Raw genomic sequence first — 25,032 nt, forward strand, 5'->3', positions numbered from 1 at the left:
GAGTGGAGGCTGGAAATGACCCTTGGAACACCAGTTTGAGATTCTTGTCCTATAGGCTAAACTGAGAAGGCAATTTGTTAATTTCTAACAGGGAGGATGGACCTGCTTTGTTTCGTACGCCCGCGAGTAGTGAACCAACTCATGTACAACTAGAAGGGGGGGGGGGGGGGGGGGGGCAGAGAAAAAGACGCAATTTCAACACCAGGGATTTATCATATACATGCCAGCTCCTCAAAAGTGATGCCAAATCATCTTGATCGTTCCATCATGGATGGCTGCAGTATAAGTCATATACCCCACTCTCTCCATGTTAGTACATAGGACATGAGCCAAACTAAAACCTCAAAGTACACAAATAAAGTCTTCTCTGTGTTCAGTTAGTTCCTATCACACTGATGTATGGTCAATTGTTCATTTTTCTCTTAAGTTTATTTTTAATTAGTTATTTGATTATATAAAAAGTGGGATTCACTGCATGACTGACAGCTGAGCTCTGCTTGTGATTGAGTCAGCCAGGTGTATGGGCTGGACCTCACTACCACGCAGACTCTGGCTTCAAATGATGTCACCAGTGCAAGATGGCAGAGCTCTTATCAAGGATATTTTGTACAGTGGGAGGAAGTGGAAACACGGCGTACATCTTTCTTTTTTATGCCAGTGGTCGGGGCCATAGATTCTGACTTCAGCAAATCGCACCCAGATAAAAGATCAATAAACCAGGCAGATTAGACTTCAACTGTTGACTGGCTATACGGTCAGATCACTAGTAATCCACTTGAGATACAACATGAGATACCCCTGCCTACAATTAGGATGCCAGTTAGGAAACTGGACACAGTTAATATTTTTCTGTGGCATGGAAGACTGATACTCCACTTTCCATTTCCATGTGGTTCAAGGACATCGTCTAATACAGCCTTTGAAAAAAATAATGTTGAATTTGAAAATAAATTAAACACTTTTTAATAAATATTGGAGCAACCCTATTAAGACTTATTAATGCATTACCAACATGTGTAGCTGTTGGCATCCATACCAGATACAAAGGATAACGGCTGGCCACAAGGATTTCTCACAGCCTGGCACACCAAAATGTGTGCCTATTATTTGCTTATAACCAATCTACAAAAAATTAGTGATTTATTTGCTCTCAATAAAGCCACGTTCCAACTTATGATCCCTTAAAAAAGTGCCATGGTATCCGTCTTGACACTACCACTGGAGGGCACCAAAGTCAATTATTTCCAAATAATATATATTGTGTCTTTAATATCTACTTTGGAGAAAATGTGTATTATTACTATGCATACACTACATATTTACTACCCAGCTCACTGTCACTACACATCCAATTCCTTTAAAGTAACAGCGCTTTTACTTGAGTAAACTCCTCTGCTCTTTCAGTCTCTGCATGGATGTAACAAAACATATGGCTGCAAACATTTAGCTCCATTCATCTTTCTTTTCATTATTCTAGAAAGTGGGCCTACCTCACTGTTTCATATCACCTGCTGCTCCTGTCCTGTCCTGATCACCTGAGCTTTTTAATTCATAGATGACCTTGAAGAAAACAGAAAAAACAAGGTAAACTCTAAATACAGAAGGACATAGCAAAAATTGTCCAGTGTGTATAAATAAACATACTCACAGTTCTACTTAGATCATGCACACTTCCTAGATGGGGACGATCCGCATCTGATCGGGTTACTGTGGTCTGCACCACACTGCCGTTATAACTAGATGAAGTGATTCAGATTGCTTAGTGAAAATAGCTTTATTATTTGGAGTAAAAAAAAAAAAAAAAACAGAAAAAAATATTTATTTTGGCATATACAAACTGTAACATACAGAATATGTTGATAATCTCCAAAAACAACTTTGGAACAGGCAGAACTGTATGAACAACAAAGTGCAGTGCGTGTACAGTAAACAATGTATGGCATTTTTCAAGTAAGGAACTGAGATTATTCAATTCCATTTTATGTTGGAATCTTTGGCAACTCCGACCTACCAACCTTTGTTCAAAATGTTAACTATTTTCTGTGCGAGAATATTTCCTAAAGAAAAATAAAGTCATGTGTGCATGTAACAGACATATAAATGTGTTTTGTCTACATTTAACATTTTTTTGAGTGAGGATAAACAGAAACATGGTGGTTCAACAAATTGCATAACTAAAACAAAATAACACTGCACATTTTAGCAAACAAGACAAGGTGGTATATTAACTTCAGTGTATGGTTGCATGTGAAAAAAACAACAGAAAAACATGCACAAAATTTGAATTGTGTCCATGCTTCACCCAATCGTTTGCGTCAGTGTACACATTTACCAACCACTTCAAATACAAATTAAGGGCCAGACCCCTGTATAGTTTATTGATTTTTTTTTCCACAATTAACATTTAACTTTTTAAATCTCAAGAACATACATAAGGTTGATGTCAACTTGTCTTCTGTGCCAAAGAAGAACAGCACAAATTATTGAGACAATACACAGAAGTCTTGCACAAAGCTTTTTAGTCCAGGTTAAGCTCAAATGTAGTCATGATGTCCCGCTGCATAGTCATGTCAATACCAGACATCTGTAAGAGAAAAATAAACAACAGAGCAGTTGTGAAAGGTCACTTAACAATACCAGAAAAGCAATATAACACTAAAACATGCACGAAGATACTCACAGCCTCTCGTCTGCGACGTTCTTGTTCCTTTTTGCGGGCCATCTCCCTTTCCCTATCCACTGAGGACTGTGCGGTTAGAAGCTGTGTTTCAGTGGGGGACTTTGGTATATGCTGCTCAGCTTCTTTAGGAGTGTCTACAGTAGGCTCGCTGCAAATATTCTCTGGTGAATCGGCTTCTTCTTTCGTCAGTTGTGGATTTGTTTCTGCTTTTCTTGGGCCTGGTAAACTAGAAACAGAATGTCTTTATTAATTGGAAGTCACTCTCTTTAAATAAACACTTAAATGGATAGTTTGGATGTTCTAAAGTGTGGTTGTGTGACGTACTTATCCTTAGTCAGTGTATTACTAACAGTAGATGGCAGACAGCCAGTACCGCTGCAGAAAGCTAAGAAATGTACTGCTGTGGACAGGGTCAGCAGCAAATTTTAGACACCTAAACTAGAATTACTGCCTTCCAGTTGTATGCCTCTGCCAACTGGTCAAGTTGCAGTTTACACTCATGTCTGTTTCTTTAAATCAAATATCACCTTTTACAGAGGAAACTCCTTAGAATTAGACTCTCTTTCAAAAACCTTGACACTGAATTGTGTTTAACAATGTAGTTTTAGCATATTTAAGAGTTTAAATGCAGCAATTTCAGTTTGGAAAATGAAATAAAGACACTGAATTTTGAGGAAAATCTCATGTGTTGAATACCTGATCTTTTCAGGAGCCTCCCTGTCCTTATTTCCTTCCACCTGTTTCTTCTTCAGAGCTTTTTCACGTTCTTCCTTTTCTATGGCTGCCTTACGGAACTGCTGGAAGCTTTCTTTTGAGGACTTGATTGCTGTTGGAGTGACTGACTGCTTTGCCAGTCTCGCCCAAGACTCCGCATTCTTCAGAACAATGTCCTGGAAAAAAAACCCCCCAAAAAACAATATTGTTAATCTATAATATGTTTCAAATCTGGGGGGATGAGATGGCTAATAAATTTAGAAGTTTCAACCATTAATTTCTGGCCTCTAGAGGGATGTAATTAAAAAATAACTAAACTTTACCTTAGTTCTCAGTGTCTGTGTCCTGATCTGCAAAATTATCCTTCAACAATTCAGTAAGATCTTAAAAGGTACTTCCAGTAATTTTAAAATTGGGCCATATTGTTCAAATTTTGGGCTCTACATGACAAATAGGTATAATAGGTTTTGGAATTCGTCCAGTAGATCACTCTTGTTCAGCAGCTGCAAAACAGGTGGAAGCATAAAACTTGGGGGCAAAGGCAGCTGTCAAAGATATGTCCACTAAAAGTGCTTGTTTGGCCACTGACAGGCTCAGATGTCTGACAACATTATGGACAGGATCCCGACGGACTTGGACAGACGTGGTGAAATTACCACGTGGTAATTTCACCACGTGGTAACTTTACCGTAGGGACTGCTTGGCTTCTGCTGACTCGATCTGTTCATCTGCGGTACTGTGCAACTTTTAGTTTTAACACACGTTAAAACATTAGATGTTCTATGGGTTAAATTACTGTTGCCTGTTTGGTGGTTTTGAAGGGAACACTGCAACAGCTTCAGTTCTCCATAAGAAAGGGCTGCCTGAAAAGGTCTCTTTCTCTGTCTGGATCTGTCACGCACTTAGAATAACATCAGATCCGGTCAGTGGGAAAAACAAGCACTTTTAGAGGGCATACTTTGACAGGGATTACATTGCATTACATTGTTCACTGCAGCCTGTTTCACAGCTGTCAGCTGAGACAATCTACTGAACAGATTCCAAAACTTTTTGTATCTATTGGGTGCTTTTTTAAGTTTAGACTCCAAAATGTGTAAAAAATAGAGCCCTGGTTTAAAAATACCTGTTAACTCTTGAGTAACAATTAAACTAAACAAAGCTTACCTTCTTGGGAATTTGGGAATTTTCCTCCTCAGTGGATTTGCTTGTTGTGTTGGTGTAAGGCACATTAGTCACCTGACTGTCAGGGAAATCCTCAGGGCATCTGAAACCTGGCATAGTCACTTCAAAAATAAGTGTCCTGCTTAATTTAAAAAACTGATGTTAAAGTAAGGGTCTTGTTTTGACTTACTGGTCTCATCTTTGGCCTGCAGTGGGCTGTCTCTTAGAGGGGACAGCACTGGGCCCTGCTGAAAGGTGAGATTTAGTTTTACATCAAAATCTTTAGGTTCTTCATGCTTAACAACAATGCAGGCAGCAGTTAAAAACACTGCGCAATATGATTATCACATACCACACAGAAAAATATCCCCAATATCATATTGTGAGGATAATATGGTACAATACAGAGAACTGCTACTATAGGTCATGTTGCTTTGGGGTCTTTTCCTTTACAATTCTTGAATGCTTTTCTTACAATTATGATTCTATTTGAAAATGTAAACTGATGGACCAAATTTGAACCAGTTAAATGAAGAACAACACTTTTGATTTGACTGTTTAATTTATATGTGCAGAGTTACTGCTTTCCTGAACTCTGTCTGAGGTGTGTAGGATTTAGTGGCATCTAGTGGTGAGCTTGCAGATTGCAAATACCTCAGGTTCCACCTTACGTCCAATGCCAAACAGCACACAGTGCAGCTTTCATTAGCATTTTTTGAGCAACATAGTTATTGTTAGATGATAGAAAAAAAGATAATGTATGAGTATCATTTTGTATTTTTGTAAAAAATAGAACTATGCAAAAGTCAGTCTCATTGTTAGTGTAGCTTAAATTGACCACAGATTTTGTGGCGAAATGGCAAGAAAATGATTTAGGAAAAAGGAAAAACACAAAAACAGATGCTACTCGTTCATTAATGTGGCTGAAAGGGATCGAAATGAGAACCACAGATGAAGTTAACACTTCTTAAAGCTGAGAGAGCAGAGATTGGGGACCTGTTTTGACAGACTATAATCAATGTCTGTGATACAAGCCCCAGTGGCTTGGAGGGTGAGGAGGGGCTACACAAGTGAATAAATAAATCAACATGAAATTACAAGGAAAAAAGAAGACGTCTGAAAATATTCCAGAGCTTATGTTCATGGAGTCAGTTTAAATAGAAATAGAGAGAAGTCTAAGGCAAAGGCAAGTTGTAGTTTACAGATGCCTGTCGTGCAGATAATGCAATTAAAAGGTGCATTATAGGCAGATTCACAACATGTGTACACTCTGTTTCTAGGGCACTGCAGTTAATCCATGGGCCATTAAAATTAACCTTCTGATTAACAGTGGATTGATTGCAGGCAGGTGAAACAGAATGGAGCTGTGTGTGCATAAGAGAGAGAGACACTGCCAATTTATGCACAAATCTGTAACTCATCTGTAACTTGCAGAGTCAGAGGTAGGTGCACCTGGCTCTCTTAAAGGGAATGGGAGATGACATTAGATTATTAATAATGAAGCATCAGTGTGCAGCATGTGTTGTCTCGCACAGTCAGACCTGTCTGTCTCCACAGCAGTGCTGGAGGTGGAGCTTGTTTTAACTACTTTATAGCCACTGCAGCTTTACAATGACTTCTTGCTCATTTTCAGATATAAATATGTTGTAGTAATTCTATATTTGGGCTTTACCATCTCCTCCTCCTCTTTATCCCATGTCTGCAGCTCTCAGCCTGTGCACTGTGTCTGCTCTCACTGGAGGAGCTGCTGTATGGTTCCTCGAGTTGCCCCTGACATGAACAGGTATTAAACCTGCTTGATATCTGTCTCTGCACTGGCAAGTCACCAGTGAGTTCTAGCAGAGTCTGGGCTATGTCTTTGAACAGTTCATACATCACAATCCTCACTCCTAGGGACGCACCATGATTTGCCTCTGATCGGGTGGGTTTGTCAGTGATATCCAGAATTTGTGGGTGAGTGAGAGATCAGGGCTAGTTATAATTAATTATAAACAGATCATTTAAAGATCTGAAACGTATCACAAGATTTAAAACGCCAAAGCCAAGAGTGTTAGTGGAGTGTTGCTGTTTCATCAGAAGTACCTCAAATCTGGTGGCAGCCCAGTCCAACAAAACTCCTGGAGATGCCATGGGGGACAAAAGGGCAGACAAATCTGTCAAACAGCAAATGACACATATTCATCATCAACATGCCATAATTATGCAAGAGTCAGGGAGCCACACTGTGTTTAGTCAACTATACAGAGAGCTTGTCTACAGTAAAATAAAATGAAGGCAGAGGAAATTAAATTATTGTATTGAGGTATGGGGCCACACCTACAAAACCAACCCTTATGCACACTGCACAAAAGAGCCATAAGAATATTACTATGCTATAATGCTATGCTATTACTATAATATTACTATGCTGGATGTCAGGAACACACTTATAACCTGTTTTATAAGTCACATGTACTGAAATTGATGGGTCTGGTGGATTTTAAAACTGCTCAAGTCATTTATAAAGCAAGAAATAACCTACTTCCCAACAACATACAAAAAATGTTCTTGGACAGAATCGGGGGTATAACTTGAGAGTCAAATTAAACTTGAAACAATGTTGTTTTTGCACCACTTTTAAAAGCATGTGCATATCAATTTGTGGGATGTTTTTTTTCTGGAATGCACTGGCTGAAGAAATCAAACGAAGTAAAGATATCAGGTAGTTTAAAAAGAGGTACGATGAAATTATTTTTGCAAGGTACATAAATGATTAGAGGGAGAGTAAGTGTAAGTGTACAGGCAGTGGTAGAGCAAGGTTTCATTAGAGGTTATGGTACTGCAGTGAAGGAGGACTAAGGAATCTCAATGAGAGGTATTTGTTCAAGAAGCTGCAATAAAAAAAGACAGGAAAGAATGCGAAGATAAAGGCTAAAACACACCACTGGTGCATCATGTGCCTTCATGTACACGCATGGGCAGCGCCACACTGCAGCGCGTCACCCAAATTCAGGACACTGAGCTCAGGATACTTCTTGATCTCAGCATCTCAAACTGTCCCCTCAAACAAGTGTGTGTGTTGTCAGACTGAACTCCTGTATAGAAGTCTATAGAAATGTCTTTGTAGCTCCTAAATGAATATATGTGGTTTGAGGTTTAGTTCCTCTCTTCTTCTCTCTCTTCTGTTGCTGTGTGTACTTTCAGGGGTCCGCTTTACTTGACTGTTTCATCAAGGTCTGCATCAAGGTTTCATCATTAAGTTACAGCTGATGAAAACTAACTCTTCCTGAGTTTGCTGCTTCACAATAAAAGCATTTACATAAGAAAACAATAGAGGAACTTTATATCTATAGGAAGTGAAACGTCCAGTGTCAGCTACTTGATAAAAGACAAGCCCGTATCAGCTAAAAGACACACACACACACACACATACATGTTGGCAGCGCTGAGATGTAAGTACCCGCTCTACTGAGCTGATGAGCCAGGTCAAATTGACTCAAGACAGCGCAAGTGTATGTAAAGAGGATCTAGTCTCTCCACTCTTCTACATACATTAGAGACAGAGACGAGCACAGGTTGAGCTGCCATGCGAGCAGAGAGAGAGAAGAACTACCAGAGGAAACAGGGTGCAGGCTACTGCAGGCAGAGAGTGGAGCTGGAGTACAGGACGAACAGTTGAAACTACAATGAAAAGCAAGAAACATAGTTTATGTCTATAAACGTCTATAGTCCGGCCAACATTGTACTGAAGCACTAAACAGTTGTTTTTCAGGGGGCACACGCCTGCTGCCACCTGTGTGGGGCTTGTCCATAGAAAATAATGACGGTGGCTGTTTTGATGTGCGGTGTCCGCTGGTGGTGTGTTTTAGCCTTCATGCGGGATAAGAAAGACATGAGAGTGAATGTCCATTAAAATTGTCTCTAAGGTTTTCACTTGAGCATCATAAAGATTTCACTCAGAGGTGACAGCAATGACTTAAATCAGTCATTCTCCTGCCAGAAATTTGAGCTTTTCTAGTTTTATTTATTTATACATTAGAAAACTCTGGGCAGCCATTTTCCTTATTTATTTAAAAATTTAGTTAACTTTATAAGAAATGCTCCTGAGAGCTCCCTTTACAACAGACTGTCAAAGATTACAATGCACCACTGCTTGACTGCTTGTGTGTCTGTGATGTGATGGAGAGAGAATTAAAAAGGGTAAATAATATTAAATTTATACTATTTATGGGAAAATGTGTTTTTTTCTAAAGCAAGAGAAATGTTATACAAAACTCTTACAAAATAGTGGCTTGCTAGAAATTAAATCCACCAGCCACTTTGGCTGGTAGAAGAAAAAGTTCATTTCCATTTTGTCATAATTGACATATGAATTTTTGAGTTAAAATCTAATCAGTTCATCCTTGAGTCCAACTGGATGTTTGTATCAACTCTGAAGAAATTCCCTCAAGGAACTTTTGAGATATTGTATTCACAAGAATAGGATGTAAAAATGTAATGCCTCTGGCCACAGCTGTCACCAGCAGTAAGACATTTAAAAAAAAAATCTTTTTTTCAAAAATTCTGAGTCACAGAGGTCCTTCAGCACACTGCTACCAATGTGCACAAAAGAAATTAGGATGATCGGTCAGAGGTATTTGAGATTAGCTCTGATAAGATGCAGCTTTGTCAATCACACTAATGCACACGTGCACACACAAATGCACATGAATGATCCACTGTTTGAGCAAGGCTCTTCTAAACACTTATTTTTATAATAATATTACATATGAAGAGGTAGTCGCTGTGCCTGAGTCTGCTTCTAACCAATGTGCAGAAGTAGGTGGTATTGAGTCTGAGCGGTTGTCTTTCAGTGAGTTGGTATTTTTAGCTAGTTTTACAGTCCATTTCACTTCCTCTGACCATGCCGAATCGTTGTGTATGCCACGGGTGCACAGCCCATGCCTGTCAGGATATTGAGTCCACAGTTTTCCTGACAGGAGAAGAGCAGGCGCTGGCTCTCGCTCCTGGGTGCATTTCATGCAGGTGAAGAAGCGGGACTTCACTGCTGCCTCTGTAACAACAACAGCAGTCTGACTGCCAGCTGACACTGACACAAGAACCTAACAAACAAAAAGTTCATCAGGGAACTGTTGTTCATCTCTGCCTCTCCCTCCCTCCCTCAGTCTCCATCCCTTTGTCACTCTCTCTTTCTCACTGCTGCGGCACTTGTGTGGATTTATAGGAAGCAAGGTGATGTCAGGCAGGACTGATAAAAGCTGATACTCCATCATGAGCATGAGCTGAACACAGCATTAGCTGTCAGCTAACACTGTTCACTCACAAAGACACCTGCCTGTAGGGCTGAACGATTTTAGGAAAAGATCTAATTGCGATTTTTCTGGCAGATATTGCGATTTCAATTCGATTCACGATTTTTTCTTCCAATCAAGCTTCAGTGCAATATTCACAATGTATAGTAACATTTACAATCATTATTAATTATTCAAACTAGGTATTTGTGAGGGCTTCAAAGAGAAATAACATTAAGAGAAAAACTACTGACTATACTGAAGACAAACACGCCGTTCTTTAACTTATAACTGTCCTAACAAGGTTGTTTATGAGCAATATAGCTTTTAAACTGAGGGAAGACATTAAAAATGAAAAGCTGCTTAGCTGTATGTTCGTTATATCACCGAACGAATCCATATAATGTAAAAATGAAACAGCGGTACAAACTGTATGCATTGCGGTGTCATGGTAACCCCCGTTTGGTGATGCAGAGTCATTTTTCCCGTTTGCTCCAGATCATATTAACACTTTAAATTTACATTGTATATAATCCACACAGTAAAATAATGATGAAGCAACTACAGACACTTTGAATACTTTTTACTGTCATCTCTTTTGTCTTGGTGATATTGCAGCTCAGATCACTGATTAGAACATTTATCATCATTTATCACAGACAGTCTTAAATCAGTTACACTCATTTTACGTTCGTTTAGCCAAAAACTTCAGTGATCTCCACGTCTCTGTCATCATAGGACAGTGTCAGACAGACTTTATCATGTTTAAATCTGCTGTATGGAGTTTTATTGTTTAACGTGCAGTTTTCATGTTAGAATAAACGACACCATTAAGACCGCATTTAGTCCATCAGTCATTTTCTGACATCATTCTTCTTCTCCTGCTTTATTTGCAGCAACAATGTTGTTTTTTGCCGTAATGTATTTAGTATACTTTCCACAGCTCATAATTATAACAACTTCATCATTTTGACTTCAGTAAGTGGCTCGCGATCGCTTCACTTCATGCGGAAGAAGAGTGAAATGACGCAACAAACGCCCCTTTTATGTGAGCGCGCACAGAGTCTGAAGACGAAAGCCTGGATTAACACAGTGAGTTCATAACCACCGTCGTGATACCTGTTATCTCTGATTGCGGTTTTAGGCTTTGTCGATCCAGATCATACAAAGAAAGCCTGGCTGTGTTGAGCTTGCTTCGTAGTACAGCCCTCAGGAGCACTGCAAAAAACCGCAGCTTTGGCGATCACATGATCGTGTTGTCTGAAATCGCAATTTCGATCAGAAAACGATAAATCGTTCAGCCCTACCTGCCTGCTTCTCAACTGATTCTCCTCACACCACAAGTCAATTTCTTTTCCTGTGACTGTAATTTCTCCTAACCTTGTTCTGCTCCTGGTCTCTTTGATGCCTAGTAGGCTCATGATCATGAGCTTGTGGTCCATTATGTTCATATGAATATACATTTTCAACCCTTTCAGAGTCTAAACCAGCAGTCAGTCTAAACTGGCTCACATTTATTAAAATATTAATTATGCAGTCTGTCTGCCTCGATCCATGTCTTTCCGGTTTGTTGTTTTTAGACATGGAAGTAAAATTTTCTCATGGCTCCAGGACTCACTGCAGTGTGTATATATGTATTTTTTGAACATCAAGTTCTACATCATTTCACTAAACATTGATTCAGTGGGGGCTCCAACCTGCAGGTTCTGCTTTAATGAAAATCTGAATTTTAAACAGAAAAATATTGTAAACGGCTACGGCAATTCAAAATAATGTGCATTTTTCAAGAAATCTCAATTCCCTCAGTTGAGACAAAAGGACAAATGAAGCAGTACCTGGAGGGGATATAATCAGCTCATCACAGGTCTGGTCTGCATTACGGTCTGTTGGGGGGCCTTTGGTCTCGGTTACCGAGGACTGCACCGCAACAGGAGTCTGGCAAGTCTTGATTGAGGCTTTTGTGAAGTCTTTAGTCTCGGATACTGGCTTGCTACAGACAGCAGGAGTCACCTTTGGCTTGAGAAGAAATTACATTCTTATTTTTCATTGCAACCAGCAAGGCTAACTTACCATGGATCTCTTAATTAATATACAGTAAACAAATATTAAATGTATTTACCTTTGTCTTAACCTTTTGGCAAGAATCTTGAGATTTCTGCTTCTTTGTTTTTGGTGCTGAAACATACACATATAGACATACACATTAGTATTTCACAGTCTACCGAGGCAGGCGTCTGACTTTTCTCTAAAATTGTTCATATAAAACACTTCACAATGTTTCTCTTTAGTAATGTAGTGGGTTATGGTAACATGATAATTCATAAACGTATACTGAACACATTGTGAAAATAATTCATAATGTAAAAATTGAATCTAGAATTTGGACATTTTACTTCACTATATTTACTTGACAGTTTTAGTTAATTTTCAGATTCAGATCATTAATATAAATATAAAAATAAATTATGGTGCATTATTCTAGCTTAAGCCAGTAGTTCACAAACTTTTTCTAGGAAGCCCTCCCTTCAGAAGCTGTAAAAGTTCACACCCCCTGCATCCAATAATTATCAAACTGTTAACAATACTTGGGGAAGAAACTATTAAAAAAGTGTTGAAGTTGAAAAGAAATGTGAAAAATGTGAGGATATCTTTTGATCATAGATACAAAGCTTGTTTTTGTTGATCTCCAGTGGGTTGACTTGTCACCTTGCTGTAGTGTAGAAGTGTTCTCAGAATGTACACTGTGTGGTACCACTGTTAGTTGTGGCTAAGGGTCCAACAAAGGAGGTCAGAGGCACACCAAACTTTCAACCTCACAGGACAGTAAAGCTCTGCTTTTGAGTGCAATATGATTTTACTCTTCCTGACTTAACTCATCCAATTTCCTTGACTTATCCATGTTACTGATGCAGAATATCAGGCATAAATGTCTGTCCACTATAACAAAACAACCACTCAATCAAATATTTTCCTAAAATGGCTTCAGGTGTCATTGGGACAGATGTGTGCACATCTTCCATGAAGACAGATAATTAAAAGTATGTGTGAAAAAAAGAAACCCATGAAGTGCAAACACTTGAGGAATGTGCAAAAATATAAAACAATTAATATTCACTGTGCAGCCAAGAGAAATGGGGTAAAACAAAGGTAGGTGAGGACAAAGACCTAAGGGAAGAGCATCCAACCTGTATCGGAGTCACTGCTCTCAGAAGTGCTAGAATGACTGCTGCTGTCAGAACTGCATGATGAGCTGCTGCTACTATCACTGAGGCATGAAGGGAAGCTGAGGTCAGGAGATTCCACAACTTTAGCTGTTAACAAAAAGTAGATTTTTTATACTCAGTGCCTCATATGTGGAAGCTTAACTGTGATGGTTGCACTTTTAATCAATTCCAGTTCTTACCAACGGGCTTTTTTTTCTTAATCAGCAGCTGCTCTTTACTGACAACCTGAGATCTCCCAGCATCCTTCAGTTTTCCGTTCTGCAATCCTCCTGTGGGCTTCAGCTTTTTTTCTGTGGCACGAAAGAGATGATAACCCTTCATTTTCATTACAAAGAGAAAAGTTACAAGAGGGACAGAAGTTTATTCAATTCAATTTAATAAAAATAGCTGTATTTGCTGACAGGTCAAAGAAGGATTCAGCTGGACTTACTGTTTCCATTGTTGCTGCATTTGCTCAGACATGCTGCTACAAACCTCTGCAGGGCTCTCAGTGTGGAAGGCTTGAGCATTTCAAAGTCAACCTCAATCTCCTCTAAACTGGAGTTTCGCAGACAGGACTCCCTGGCATGAATGATGTTCACCAACTTGCCCAGTTTGTCACCAGGCAGTTTGTTGATGTCCATTTTCAGCTGCTTCTTCTCCTTGTAGGTCACTGGTATTGATGAGATCTCATCCTCACGTTTTAAAGGTAAGACCCCATGAATATTGTGTCTGTTGCCATGCCTAGACATATATATATATAAATAAAACATCTCATGTTAGCCGTAGCACATGTTTTGGAATAAAGTCAAGTATAACATGTATAAAATATGAACCATAATAAAAAGATCAAGTGGGGTTCACTTACAAAGCAGAGTTCTTGCTGTTGGCAATTTTCTCTACCATAGATCTGTATTTTGAGGATTTGTGCTTGAGTCTAGCAATATCCTTTTCTCTGGCTCTTTTTTCCTTTTTCAACTTGTCTTTCTTCTTTGGTTTCATCTGAGGCTGTTGGGTAAGTTTCTTCAGCTGATCACTGACGGCTTTCAACTGAGAAGCCAGCCATTAATGAGACAGTTAGGTAAAATGCACTGAAGTGAATAACTTCTCAAAAGCCAATTGCACGGTTACTGGCATGTATATACCAACCCGCTCCTTTAGATTGGCCAGCTGCGTGGCCATCTCCTCTGATGAACTCTCTGTTTCTGAGGAGCTCTCACTTTCAGAACTTGCTGAAGTCGACAGACTTCCAAATCTGTCTGCTTTTCCCTTGTCAACTTGCTGATGAGGTATGGCACAACCCTCTGCCTCCGGGGGAACCTTCAAATATCGGGCCTCAAAAACCTCCTGTTGAAACAAACACTAATGTTTTTTACTGCATTATAGAAAACAAAACTTAGGGATGGCCAATCTACACAAGTGGCACAGGAACATGGAACATTTAGCACAATTCATTTTATAAAGCCCAGTCTATTTATGATCCTTTGTTTGTTGTAACCCTCTCTGTTCAGAGCCAGGTGCACTACAGAGCAAGTTCAACACTGCCAGGCTGTCTTTTGCTTTTGCTGGTTTGACGAAACCTAAAATCCCAATGCATTTAGCCACCCCAAATACATAATAATAATAACAAATAAATCTGTTTAACTGTACACTACATGTTGAATATTTTCACCACTATATTTTGTCGTCTAACAGCCTTTTCCAAAGGGAAACCACTGTTATATATGACAAGTATCACTATGCCAAAGTCTGGAGGCTTTGGCGCCAAACAGTAATTTTACCTGGCAGATCATGGGAGTTGCTTGACTACAGCTGTCTTGGTTAGTTTGTTTCTGTTATTGTGAGAATTAAGTAAATTCAAACTCACCCATTCAAACACCAAAGTCACACAAATAACAAAGAAAAACTAACAAGGCAGCTACAGACTTGCAGTGTCCTGCCAGGTAAAAATTCTGTTTTTGCAAAGGAGTCAGGTGTCTTTAGAGAGAATGATAAAACAACTTATATAATGGTAGTTTTCTGTCAGAAAGGCTGCCTGACGGCAAGGTAAAGGGTTAGAAATATTCTAAATGTAGTATATTCTTAAACTGATGGGACTTAAAATGGCTAAAACACATTTTGCTTCTGACCCTGGACATGGCAGTACATTGCTTAGCTTCTTACCCAAGTACTCCTGCTACTTCTCCAAAACAGGGGCGTGTCGACTGCCATTAAGTGTAGGTAATACACTGACTATGGATGAGTACCTCATATAACCCCGCTTCCAAACTATCCCTTTAAAATCAACCATCAAACTTCTTCAGAGAAAACTCCTTAAGGGTTAAAATAAGGGTATTCATAATGCATTTTGGCTCTATATGGTACCTTCACTATTGCCAGCATGATTTGATGAAATTGAAAACAAAAATCTTTACCTGCAGTTTTCTTGCCATGTAGACCACCTCATGCGAAGGTGGGTTGTATTTGTAACAGTTGGAGAACATCAATCGGACATCAGCAGCAAATTCCTTTGCATTTGCATACTCCCGTTGATCCATTTTTTTCTGAAGAAAAAAAAAACACTATGTCAGAAAGACGGATTTGAAATAATTGAAAATAATGTTATATACTCCTATTAACCAGCATCATCATCATCATCATCATCATACCCTGATGGTGCTCAGGTCTATAGGCTGCTTGATGATGTCATGGTAGTCGTGCAAGCCCAAAGCAACTGCATCAACAGGGGTGTAAAAGGGCCACGCATATGCATAGTGTCTCCTTGAGAGCAGTTCCTTCAGGATATCACTGCAGTACCTGAGCTGCTCAGACATTCTGACCTTCTTGCCTTCAGAGGTAGGCAAGTCTTTCTTAGGAGGTTTTATGGGTCTTCCACTGCCTCTCCGGGAGAATAATGTACAAGGTACCGAATGATCCTCAACAGGGGATGCATCACTGCTGGTGATCACCGAGGTGATGGAGGGTGTGGAGTCGGCTTTCCTTTTAAAACCTTTTTTGATCTGAATATTTAGAAAAAGGACATCAGTAAATCACAACATAACCTTATGTTAAAGACAAAACAGTGGGACAAAGAATTTACAGCTGGTTTTGTATTTTGACATTGAAAAGTTCAGTTTAAATAATGCAATCAATTATTCTTGAACTTGAAAAAAAAAAAAGACCTCCAACATGGGAAAGTGCAATGAAACAGTCATAAAAGTCAGAATTCAAAGTCTGAAACTTGGGCAAGATCCATCTGGCCTGACTTCACTGACATAAACACACCTGACGTCACATCAATATGGCAGAACAGTGAACACTAAGAAGTGTGTGTTGTTCATTGTAAAATAAGCTGTAACAACTTTGTAGTTGCCATTCCCATTTCCATTCAGCTGATGTGTGTTTGATTGTGGTCTCTCTGAGCATGTGTTACTATCCTGCTCCTCCTGCCCCTTTTTAAGTGTACTATTTAGCTTGAGACTTGCCACACAAACATCAGTTTTCTGCGGGTGTCCATGTTTTCCCAAGCAGATGCATCGGGACACATTCAGATTAAAGTTGGGAACACCAGCTCAGAATTATCAACTTCCGACATGCAATGGATTTCAGCAAAAGCACAAGCACAGCCTGTGGAATCTGCAAAGTGTTTAAACATGAGTGCTTGGCTGCAACGATTCAAGTTTGTAAAATGTCTGTCTGAGATGACAAAGCATTTACTGTAGTGTGGTACAAATACAATAATTGATTTTCATGTCCATGGACATACAAACACAGAATGAGTAAGTGCATCTGACTCAAATGTAAAAACATTTATTTTACCCTTTATGACAAAACAAATTAAACCAAGTTTAAATCCTTTTTTTACCAAAATGACAAGCCAAGCATCTCTTTTCTGCATGCTTTCAGTTTTTTGATTTCCTTATATAAAGAGCCTGTTTACACCTGGCATCAACATGTGTCTTGTTGACAGCTCTAAGTACGTCAATTCATACCTAGCATTAGAATGTGTCTCAAGAGGCTTCTTGAGTGACCATCTGTGATCAGATCTCACTTTCTCAACATATAGACATAAAAAACAGAAAAGGCAGTGAGCAAATTCGAGCCGTGCTGCAGCTCTGACTGGAGGCTGTTACTGGCTAATGTCCAAGAAAATTAAACACACAAAATGAGACTCTGGCTGGCCAAACAACAGGAAACCAGAGACTGTTGTGTCCACACAGAGGGATTTGCCCTGCAACATCCTCAATTGGGCTGTTACACCTGAGGAGTGGATCGCACTCCAATCTGACAGGACAGGGCACCAGCAGGGGAAGGACTGTGTTTTTACATCAGTGATGCATCATGCTCAAACTCAGTCAGTGGATGAACAATATATCTCAGACACTGAAATTTTTACATTAAGTATTATCATCACAATCTTGCTGTTGATGCAAATTCAAATTAAAAAATGCACTACAGAATTATTTCTTGGGTACACTTATATTTTCACCCTATTCAATTCTTAATATAATTAATTATCTGTATATATGTGTTGTTTAATGCTAACAAATGTCACTGAATCCTTGTAAATGCAAAAAACACTGGGGCAACTTTATAAGTTGATTGTCCATTAGGCCATTCAGTGCAAAGATTAAAGTATTCATTCCTTTTTTCAGTTCAGTGCCATATGAAACTGTATCAGCCTACATGAGCCATGTGTTTTTACCTCTGTTGCCAGCAGCTAGGCAGGACAGAAGCTCCATGATGCACTCACACTGATTTCATAACTATACTTAAAGCAGGAGGCACACTTTTACATTATAAAATATTAGTGCACCATAGAGAGTCTCTCCTTCCTGCTCTTGTCTGTTCATGAACATCTGTTGACGTCAGTGGAGTCGGCAGTCCTTCACTATGGCCCAGGACACATTTGTGTCCATGCTGCTAAAAGAATGCAGCCATATGCAAGACAGACCACCTCTGAATGTGGTCTGAGTGATTGGATCTCAAAGCGCCTTGGGTGCATTCACACCTGTACTTCAAGCTGTCCACTTGTGATAAGATCCCCCAAGACGCATGTTAATGCCAGGCATAAAAAGGCCAAAGTCTGTATATATATACATACAGTGCAAGTTGCTTGCAAATCAATAATATACTTACAGTTGCATCAAGTTGTGCAGAGACCTGGATGGGTGGCATGAATTGAGGCACATCGGGAGGAATGACTGTCACTGTCTGCTGGAGAACAACTTCTGACACATGGGATCTCTGCTTTATTGTACCTGCGTCACATAAAGTAAAGTGAATACATGAAAAGAATCAAAATTGAGAGAGGATGTTACTACAAAGTCCTGACATGATAATACTGATGCATATTTGGAGCATTTAATTGTCATTATCAAATACACCTGCAACAATCAAACAAAATGAATGCTAAAACTGCCGTTGTGTAAAATACCTGCATTTGTCTTTTTCCCTTTCACTGGTTCCTTTTCAGTGATTGCTGTAACTTCACACTCTTCCTTAGGCATTTGAGACAGTTTCTGCAAAAAAAACTTCTCCAGGGTCTGTGCCATGAAAACAATGTCATCTCCAGGCTGTGAAAAGAAAACATATACCGGCATGTATATAATAAAAGCATGTCAGCTCACAAACCTATTTTTGCATTACAAAATGTCCTCATAACTGGTTGTCTACATGTCTATTTTTTCTGTGTAGACACTTTAATGTAGTTGGTGTGTTATACAGCGCTCCAAATGTAAACTGTGGCCTCTTACCCGATTGTACAAATAGCAGTTGGTGAACATGGTGTTGAAGTCCTTAATACATTCAAGTGCTTCCCAGTAATACTTGTTCTGTAGACGCTTTTTAATAGTGCTCAGATCCATAGGATTTGTAATAATTGTATAATAATCCTGAAAGACAACAAAGACACTGGCATGAATACGGCAGTCTTTCTTTATATTCTAACACCAAAATAGTACAGTTTGACTGACAATAAAAACACTCATGATGGCATCTCAGCAACAACACATTTTAGACTTAAATCCAATTCTGTCACTTACTGGGAGACGCAGTGCCACTGCATCAACTGGCTGGTGAAAGGGCCACGAAAACTGATGCCTCCATAAAGCTTTGATCACCACCTTCTCCAGATACTGTAGCTGATTGGTTACACGTCCAGGCTTCTTGGGATTTATGACTTCTGGCGGTGGGGGATTTCCACTCACAGTGGGACAGACTTTAACATCAGACATTGTGTTGTCCAAAGATCATGAAGAGGGAGGGGGGCTGTCTGTAGCAGGCTTTGCTGCAACCTGGTGCTCATCACACGTTTTCCTAAACAAGGACTGAAAAGTAGTTACCAGAGCATCAGTAAAAATGTATATTGGGGATGAAATTTTGAAACAAACGTGATTGAATCATAGTATCTTCTTAATAGTACAGCAATGCTCAAACAGATTCTGCCCTTATGTCTTACAGCCGATCCTAAAACATGGATCCACAATGCAACTGTTCACAGTTCAGTCTGACATTTGGATGGGTTATGCCAGTAGCAGCTAATGTAGCCTTGAGATGCTAACCTCAAGCAAAGTCTGGTAAGCCACAAAAGGCTTTAGACAAATGTCTGTGTAGCATCAAATGTGTATCAGTCCACAGCAGAAAATAGTTCCTAACAAATGCACTGCTGTTTGAGAAAAGTTGGCTAAAAACCAGTGCCCAGCAGTTTTAGGAAATATATAGGAAAAAACAGGGTTGGGGTTGGGGAGAGTGCCAGAGAGCAGTGAAGTCAGAAAGCTGTTGGTTTTGAACTTTTTGTGGGATTTGCTGACAATAATAAGAATATAGAATAACATCTGCTTTATCATTTAATAGTTATATGAAGTCCTCATTGGGATATGGTAAAGAAAGTCACTGCTTTAATGTTGTTTTCACTTTGAAATTAAACTATCCTAAATTCTAAACATTCCTAAAATAGCTACCATCCCATCTGTTTCATTAAATGTAAAACTATGCCGACTATATTAAACTGAGATCATTTTGCCGGTCAGGATTTAAATTAGGTACAACTTCAAGAACCATCTCTCATAAAACAATATATAGAGATAAAGGTAAGACAAGACTGAGGATCAAGAAGCCTGCAGGTTGGATGTGATCATCATCATATCCGGTGTTATATTGCCCTTTAACAGGCCCACAATATGGCAGGTTTATATAACAAATTAAATAGTGCCAAGAAGTATCAAAAATGTTGGCACCCATCTCATCTCTTCAGGTGACAAGGTGTGAATAAAGCTTGATACAGATATTGCTTACTAACAATTACATTAAAATGTCACTATTAATTACTCACTCTAACAGATATTTGATTCTATGGCAGAAAGGCACTGCAATGCTGAAGATAATGTAAAATAAACAGTACCAAAAAGTTTTTCTTTAATGTCTTCCAATTCAAGTAATATGAACAAACTATTTTGAGAACTCTGGATGTCTGTACATTTAATTGATATGTAATACCAAAGAAAGATCAACATTGACAGTATATTTACAATGTCAGTCAAATGGATATCAAAATTCTTGACAGTGCAATGGATTCTCAAGAGGCATCTTCCCTGCAAAACATGGATAATACTGCCACCTGCAGCGTCTCATAGACATTGTTCAAATCAGCATTTTAGCTCTGAAAAAACTTGACACAAACATTTTCAATATTTCAAAAAAGTTCAGTACTAAAGCAGTGTCAACAGTGACTTGGTAGGCCATATGTCATGTTGACATGTCATAATACTGTCTCTGCTAATGTCAAAATAGTTCAAGTACAGGTTTATCTTACTGGGTATCCATGTAATATAGGGTCACAATCAACTTTTGAAGATGTTTTGTGTAAGTTTAAGAAAACTAGCTGTGAGAGAAAACATGTTTTGGAATGAACTTAAAATAAGTAATGCTAAAAATGTACTCCTGCCTTTTAGAAAGAGATTTGTAGTTCAACTGAGTGCTTTAAAACCGATGAAATACCCCGAGAGTTTGTTCTTATAATCCCTTTCAAAAAGCAACTAGCTTATCTATAAACCTTCAATGCTCCAAATACCCAAGCAGGATAAAAAAAGTGTGGCTATAAAAAATGTAGTGAAGACAGAAGTAACATTCTGGACACATTTTTAAAAGTCTTTCTTTATCTGCAAATTGAAAATGTTTTGTTACACATACCGATTCTATTACTTTGAAACCCAACACAAAATAAATTTACATTGCAAGTTCTGTATCTTATTTCCATTTTATTTTTAAAAAGATGACAAATTAAGACAATACTTTCATACATGAATAAATCCAATGAAGTCCAGCGTATCATATGCTTGTCCTTTTGCTGAGTCCGCGGAGATGCAAAGTGAATTTCAAGTAGCATATGACCGACACTTCAGCAGCAACTAAATGATGAACTCCTTAATATCCTAAGTCTTGCTGTAACAATGATCTGGTGATTAGTTCAATTGCAATGTCAGGGGTCATATGCTATTTGATGTTCACAATTATTTCTTATATACAGAATGCACTATTCCAATAAAACAAGTAATCTTTTTTGGACATTCTACAGTTGAAACAATTTGTTCAGTATTTAACTGACAAGTATTTGTACTGTAGAACTATTCTCACAATCAGTTGTTTAGCCCAAGTCATTTATCAAGTAAAATTTCCATTGCGTTTACTTGTTCTGCTTTTTAGATGGAAACATTGCTTTTAAGTATTTCATATATCGATGTAAGAAAAACATCCAAGTCCCCAATACTGGTTAGGCAAGCTAATATAATATGGGTCACTAATATAAACAACTGTAAATGGCATATTTTAAATTATTAACCAGTTAATTGAAAATGTAATTGACATAGTGGATATATTGGGCTGTTTGTGGTCTGTGACAAACACAGCTATCCAGAATAAGAGCAAATAATTATCTTTACACTATTAAACTCTTACTGTCCAATATTTGAAAGTTGCATAATGCAACTTGGTAAATATACAGTGTCTGATTCCACTTCCAGTCAAAGAATTAACACAACAATGATTTTACTCATACCAAGATGGTGTACTTTTAAAAATACACCATCACTGACTGATCAAGGTCATCTCTCAAAATGTGTTGTAGTAAATGGGCAGGCTTCAACAGAATCTGGACAATGTAAAATACCCATTAGTAGACAAAAAACCCATCAGTGATACCATAGTAATTTAGAAGGCTTCAGCGAATTCAGCTCACTGGCTTCATCTCAGATATTGGAGACATGACCAAACAAATTGGAAAAGTCAGCATATTTGAAGTCAAACAGGTCATCCAATCCAAAATTCTGAAAATTTAACTTGTGGAATAAAAAGGAGATATGTCAGTTCAAATTACATGAGGCTGTCTTTGAAAACATATCCAGCTTATTTACTAGTAAACCCTTGCAATAACTTAGTCATCATTGCAAACACACAATTTTTGATTGGTTGGATTTGGGTTGTCCCACAATGTTACGTGTCAAGAAAGTGAACCATCACTTCCCATCCTTGAGTTTCACTCGTGTATCACTATTTTTTTAATGTGAAAACTAAACTTTTAGCTAATTGATTATACTAATCCAAACGTTTATCAAACATTAAACCATGCACGATATTGTGAGATTAGATGAATTATCTTAGACCCCACATGACACAGGTTAAGCCTTATCCCACAACTTTTATAATGTCAAGTGCTGATTGGAACAGAAAGCATGGCTGCATGCTGCATTGTTGACAGTGTTCAGGCCAACACGTGAAGCCGCCGCCACCACCACGCCCACCGGCTAGTCTAGCTACTCACGTTAGCTACGGCTAGTTCCCACAATGCTGAGAAGACGTTGGCATGGTAAAGGAGAGGGAAATAAAACTAGTTGTCAGAGCCTTGCTTGAAAAATTCTGCCGCTTTAATTTCGTTCGACGAATTACGTAAATGACGCAATGACAACATACGCAGTCACAATAGCTAACACAAGCCGCTCAGAAAAATGCTATCGTTAACTTAGGCCGTGTCTAGAAGAGAACCTCAAACCCGCGAAACATATCGCGAGAGTGATCATTTTGAACCCCAACAATTATGGTTCCCTGATTCTAACCGAGTGATTTCTGTTGTAAACATACACAGCATTGACACGTTCTAAAACATATTTAGTTTGTACAATGTGTATCATAAAGTAAGGACGCGTACACATCTCGCGAGAGTTTGGCAAATTAAGGGCTCCCTTCTGTACACGACCCACTGTAGCCTGCTTGCTATCTAGCTAACTGGTAATCAGTACAGCAACTAGTCATTTTCACTTTTTAGCCGTTTATTCAATTTTGTTTTATTTACCGAAATAAGACCGACACACTTAACCATGTACATTTTCACCTAAGAATCACTTCATGTATGCCAAACTAACGTTAACGTCTAGCTAACGGTACGTTAGCTGCCAAGATGTGGTTGCGTTGACGTTTTGACCATCTTGCCAACTTAATGTCAGCTTTCGCAAAGGATTCACTCATTCGCAGAAACACACCAGATACCTTTACATAAGTTTACGTTTGGTGAGCATGGCATATAGTAATCATTACCGGGCTAGCATTACCTTACACGATAATCACGGGATCTTCCGTTCAACTCTTCAGTGGCAGACGTCTCTACGGCAACCGCCTCAGATTTATACCCCTCTGCTCTGCACGAGCCCCAAGAACTGATTGGTCAGGACACTACCTACACGTGCGAGTTTAAGAAAGGCGCTCGAGACAATTTCTTTCATGCAGAAATGCAATCATTATGTCTCCTGCAAATGTGTAACGTAAGCTACCTGGGGTTTTAAGGCATTATATAAAGATTTTTGTTGGGTTGCTCCGAACAAAATGGCAACTTGAAGTTCCTCGAGTATTATGGATCGATAAGAATACCGACTGATCAGTGCAAAGTCACCAGACCTCCTGTAAATATTGTCAATCGTTTCAGTGTGTACCCGCTGAGGTAGGCAGTGGTTCTCTGACTGCTACAGGATGGGTAATGTGTGACCGTGGATAGACAGGAACGGAAAACTGGGAAGTGGGCGGAGCGGTGCTTTCACGTGTTGACACAGAAGTGGAAATTTTTTGTTTCTCCGTGGGATTTTTTTTTTTTAACCAAACCCCCTCTATAAGCAAGAACATATACAATTTTTGTTCCACATACCACGATTATGTTCCTCCTTTGTATGTTGTGGAAAACTACTCGTTGTCAGTAATAACAAGACTTGTGTAACATCTCTCTCGCTTTGAAGGTCACTGTTTTGTATAGTAGATGTTTTTTCCGGGACTTTTAAGCCGTGAAATGTTAAAATACAGAATTAATATGACTAACACGACAAATCACTGCAGTCTGAATGCGTCAGAAATGGAGAGAGCTCTGAGTATTAGAATGAGGGGACGACTTTGGACTTTACCAGGGTACCTCGAACTACACACAAATGTACTTCCTGTGCATTGGAAATTTGGAAGAAATCCGGAACAATTCAGGATTTGATATCTGTACCTGTAACTGGTTTGCTTTTATTGTGTTATGGTGGAATCCAATTTGAAGACAAATTTTCAATGAAATAACATTCTGATAAATCTTGAATTAATATGGAAATACTTAGACTAGTTCAAGTGTATATATGCATATCCTAGAATCACAATTGGGATTTACAGAACATTTTGTTCCTGACCCAGCCTAAGCCCTTAAAGAAGATAAAGAATACCAATTAATTATTTCACCTGATGGCAAATAATGGGTAATTATTAATTTCTGATTTAAGAAAAAATGATTAAGTCATAATGTGTTTTTACTCACATTACAGACATAAATATCAAACATCTTCACCCATGATAATATGGGCAGTGGGATGCATTTACATACTGTGATATACCTGTCATAAACTGTATGTAAAGACTGGTAAGTCAGCTATAAAGAAAAAAGACAGCATTGATGAGCACAATAACAAATCCTCCATTAATAAATCCTGCAAGAAGAATTGTTACCATAATATCC

The 25,032-nt window shown here is 38.7% G+C and overlaps 1 protein-coding gene across 2 annotated transcripts; it reads right to left on the reverse strand.

Moving 5' to 3' along the window:
- Positions 1-2,347: 2,347 nt before the first annotated feature.
- Positions 2,348-24,448, reverse strand: brdt (bromodomain, testis-specific). Of its 2 annotated transcripts, none has more exons than XM_084722505.1 (20): positions 23,609-24,448; positions 19,052-19,336; positions 18,764-18,901; positions 18,445-18,583; positions 18,147-18,268; positions 15,677-16,027; positions 15,443-15,571; positions 14,178-14,375; positions 13,897-14,078; positions 13,480-13,772; positions 13,229-13,339; positions 13,011-13,136; positions 11,945-12,000; positions 11,661-11,841; positions 6,638-6,708; positions 4,746-4,803; positions 4,559-4,665; positions 3,377-3,570; positions 2,681-2,906; positions 2,348-2,584 (listed from the first exon to the last, which is right to left on the reverse strand). In XM_084722505.1, exons 2-20 carry the CDS (start codon positions 19,241-19,243, stop codon positions 2,519-2,521), a joined length of 2,940 nt encoding a protein of 979 aa, XP_084578631.1. In that variant the 5' UTR covers positions 19,244-19,336; positions 23,609-24,448; the 3' UTR covers positions 2,348-2,518. The 2 variants fall into 2 exon arrangements, with proteins under 2 accessions (XP_084578631.1, XP_084578630.1); XM_084722504.1 differs by having other exon boundaries at positions 4,559-4,677.
- Positions 24,449-25,032: the final 584 nt, after the last annotated feature.

This window comes from Lutjanus erythropterus, chromosome 7, assembly GCF_056507025.1.
Source record: "Lutjanus erythropterus isolate fLutEry1 chromosome 7, fLutEry1.hap2, whole genome shotgun sequence".
NCBI lineage: Eukaryota > Metazoa > Chordata > Actinopteri > Lutjaniformes > Lutjanidae > Lutjanus > Lutjanus erythropterus.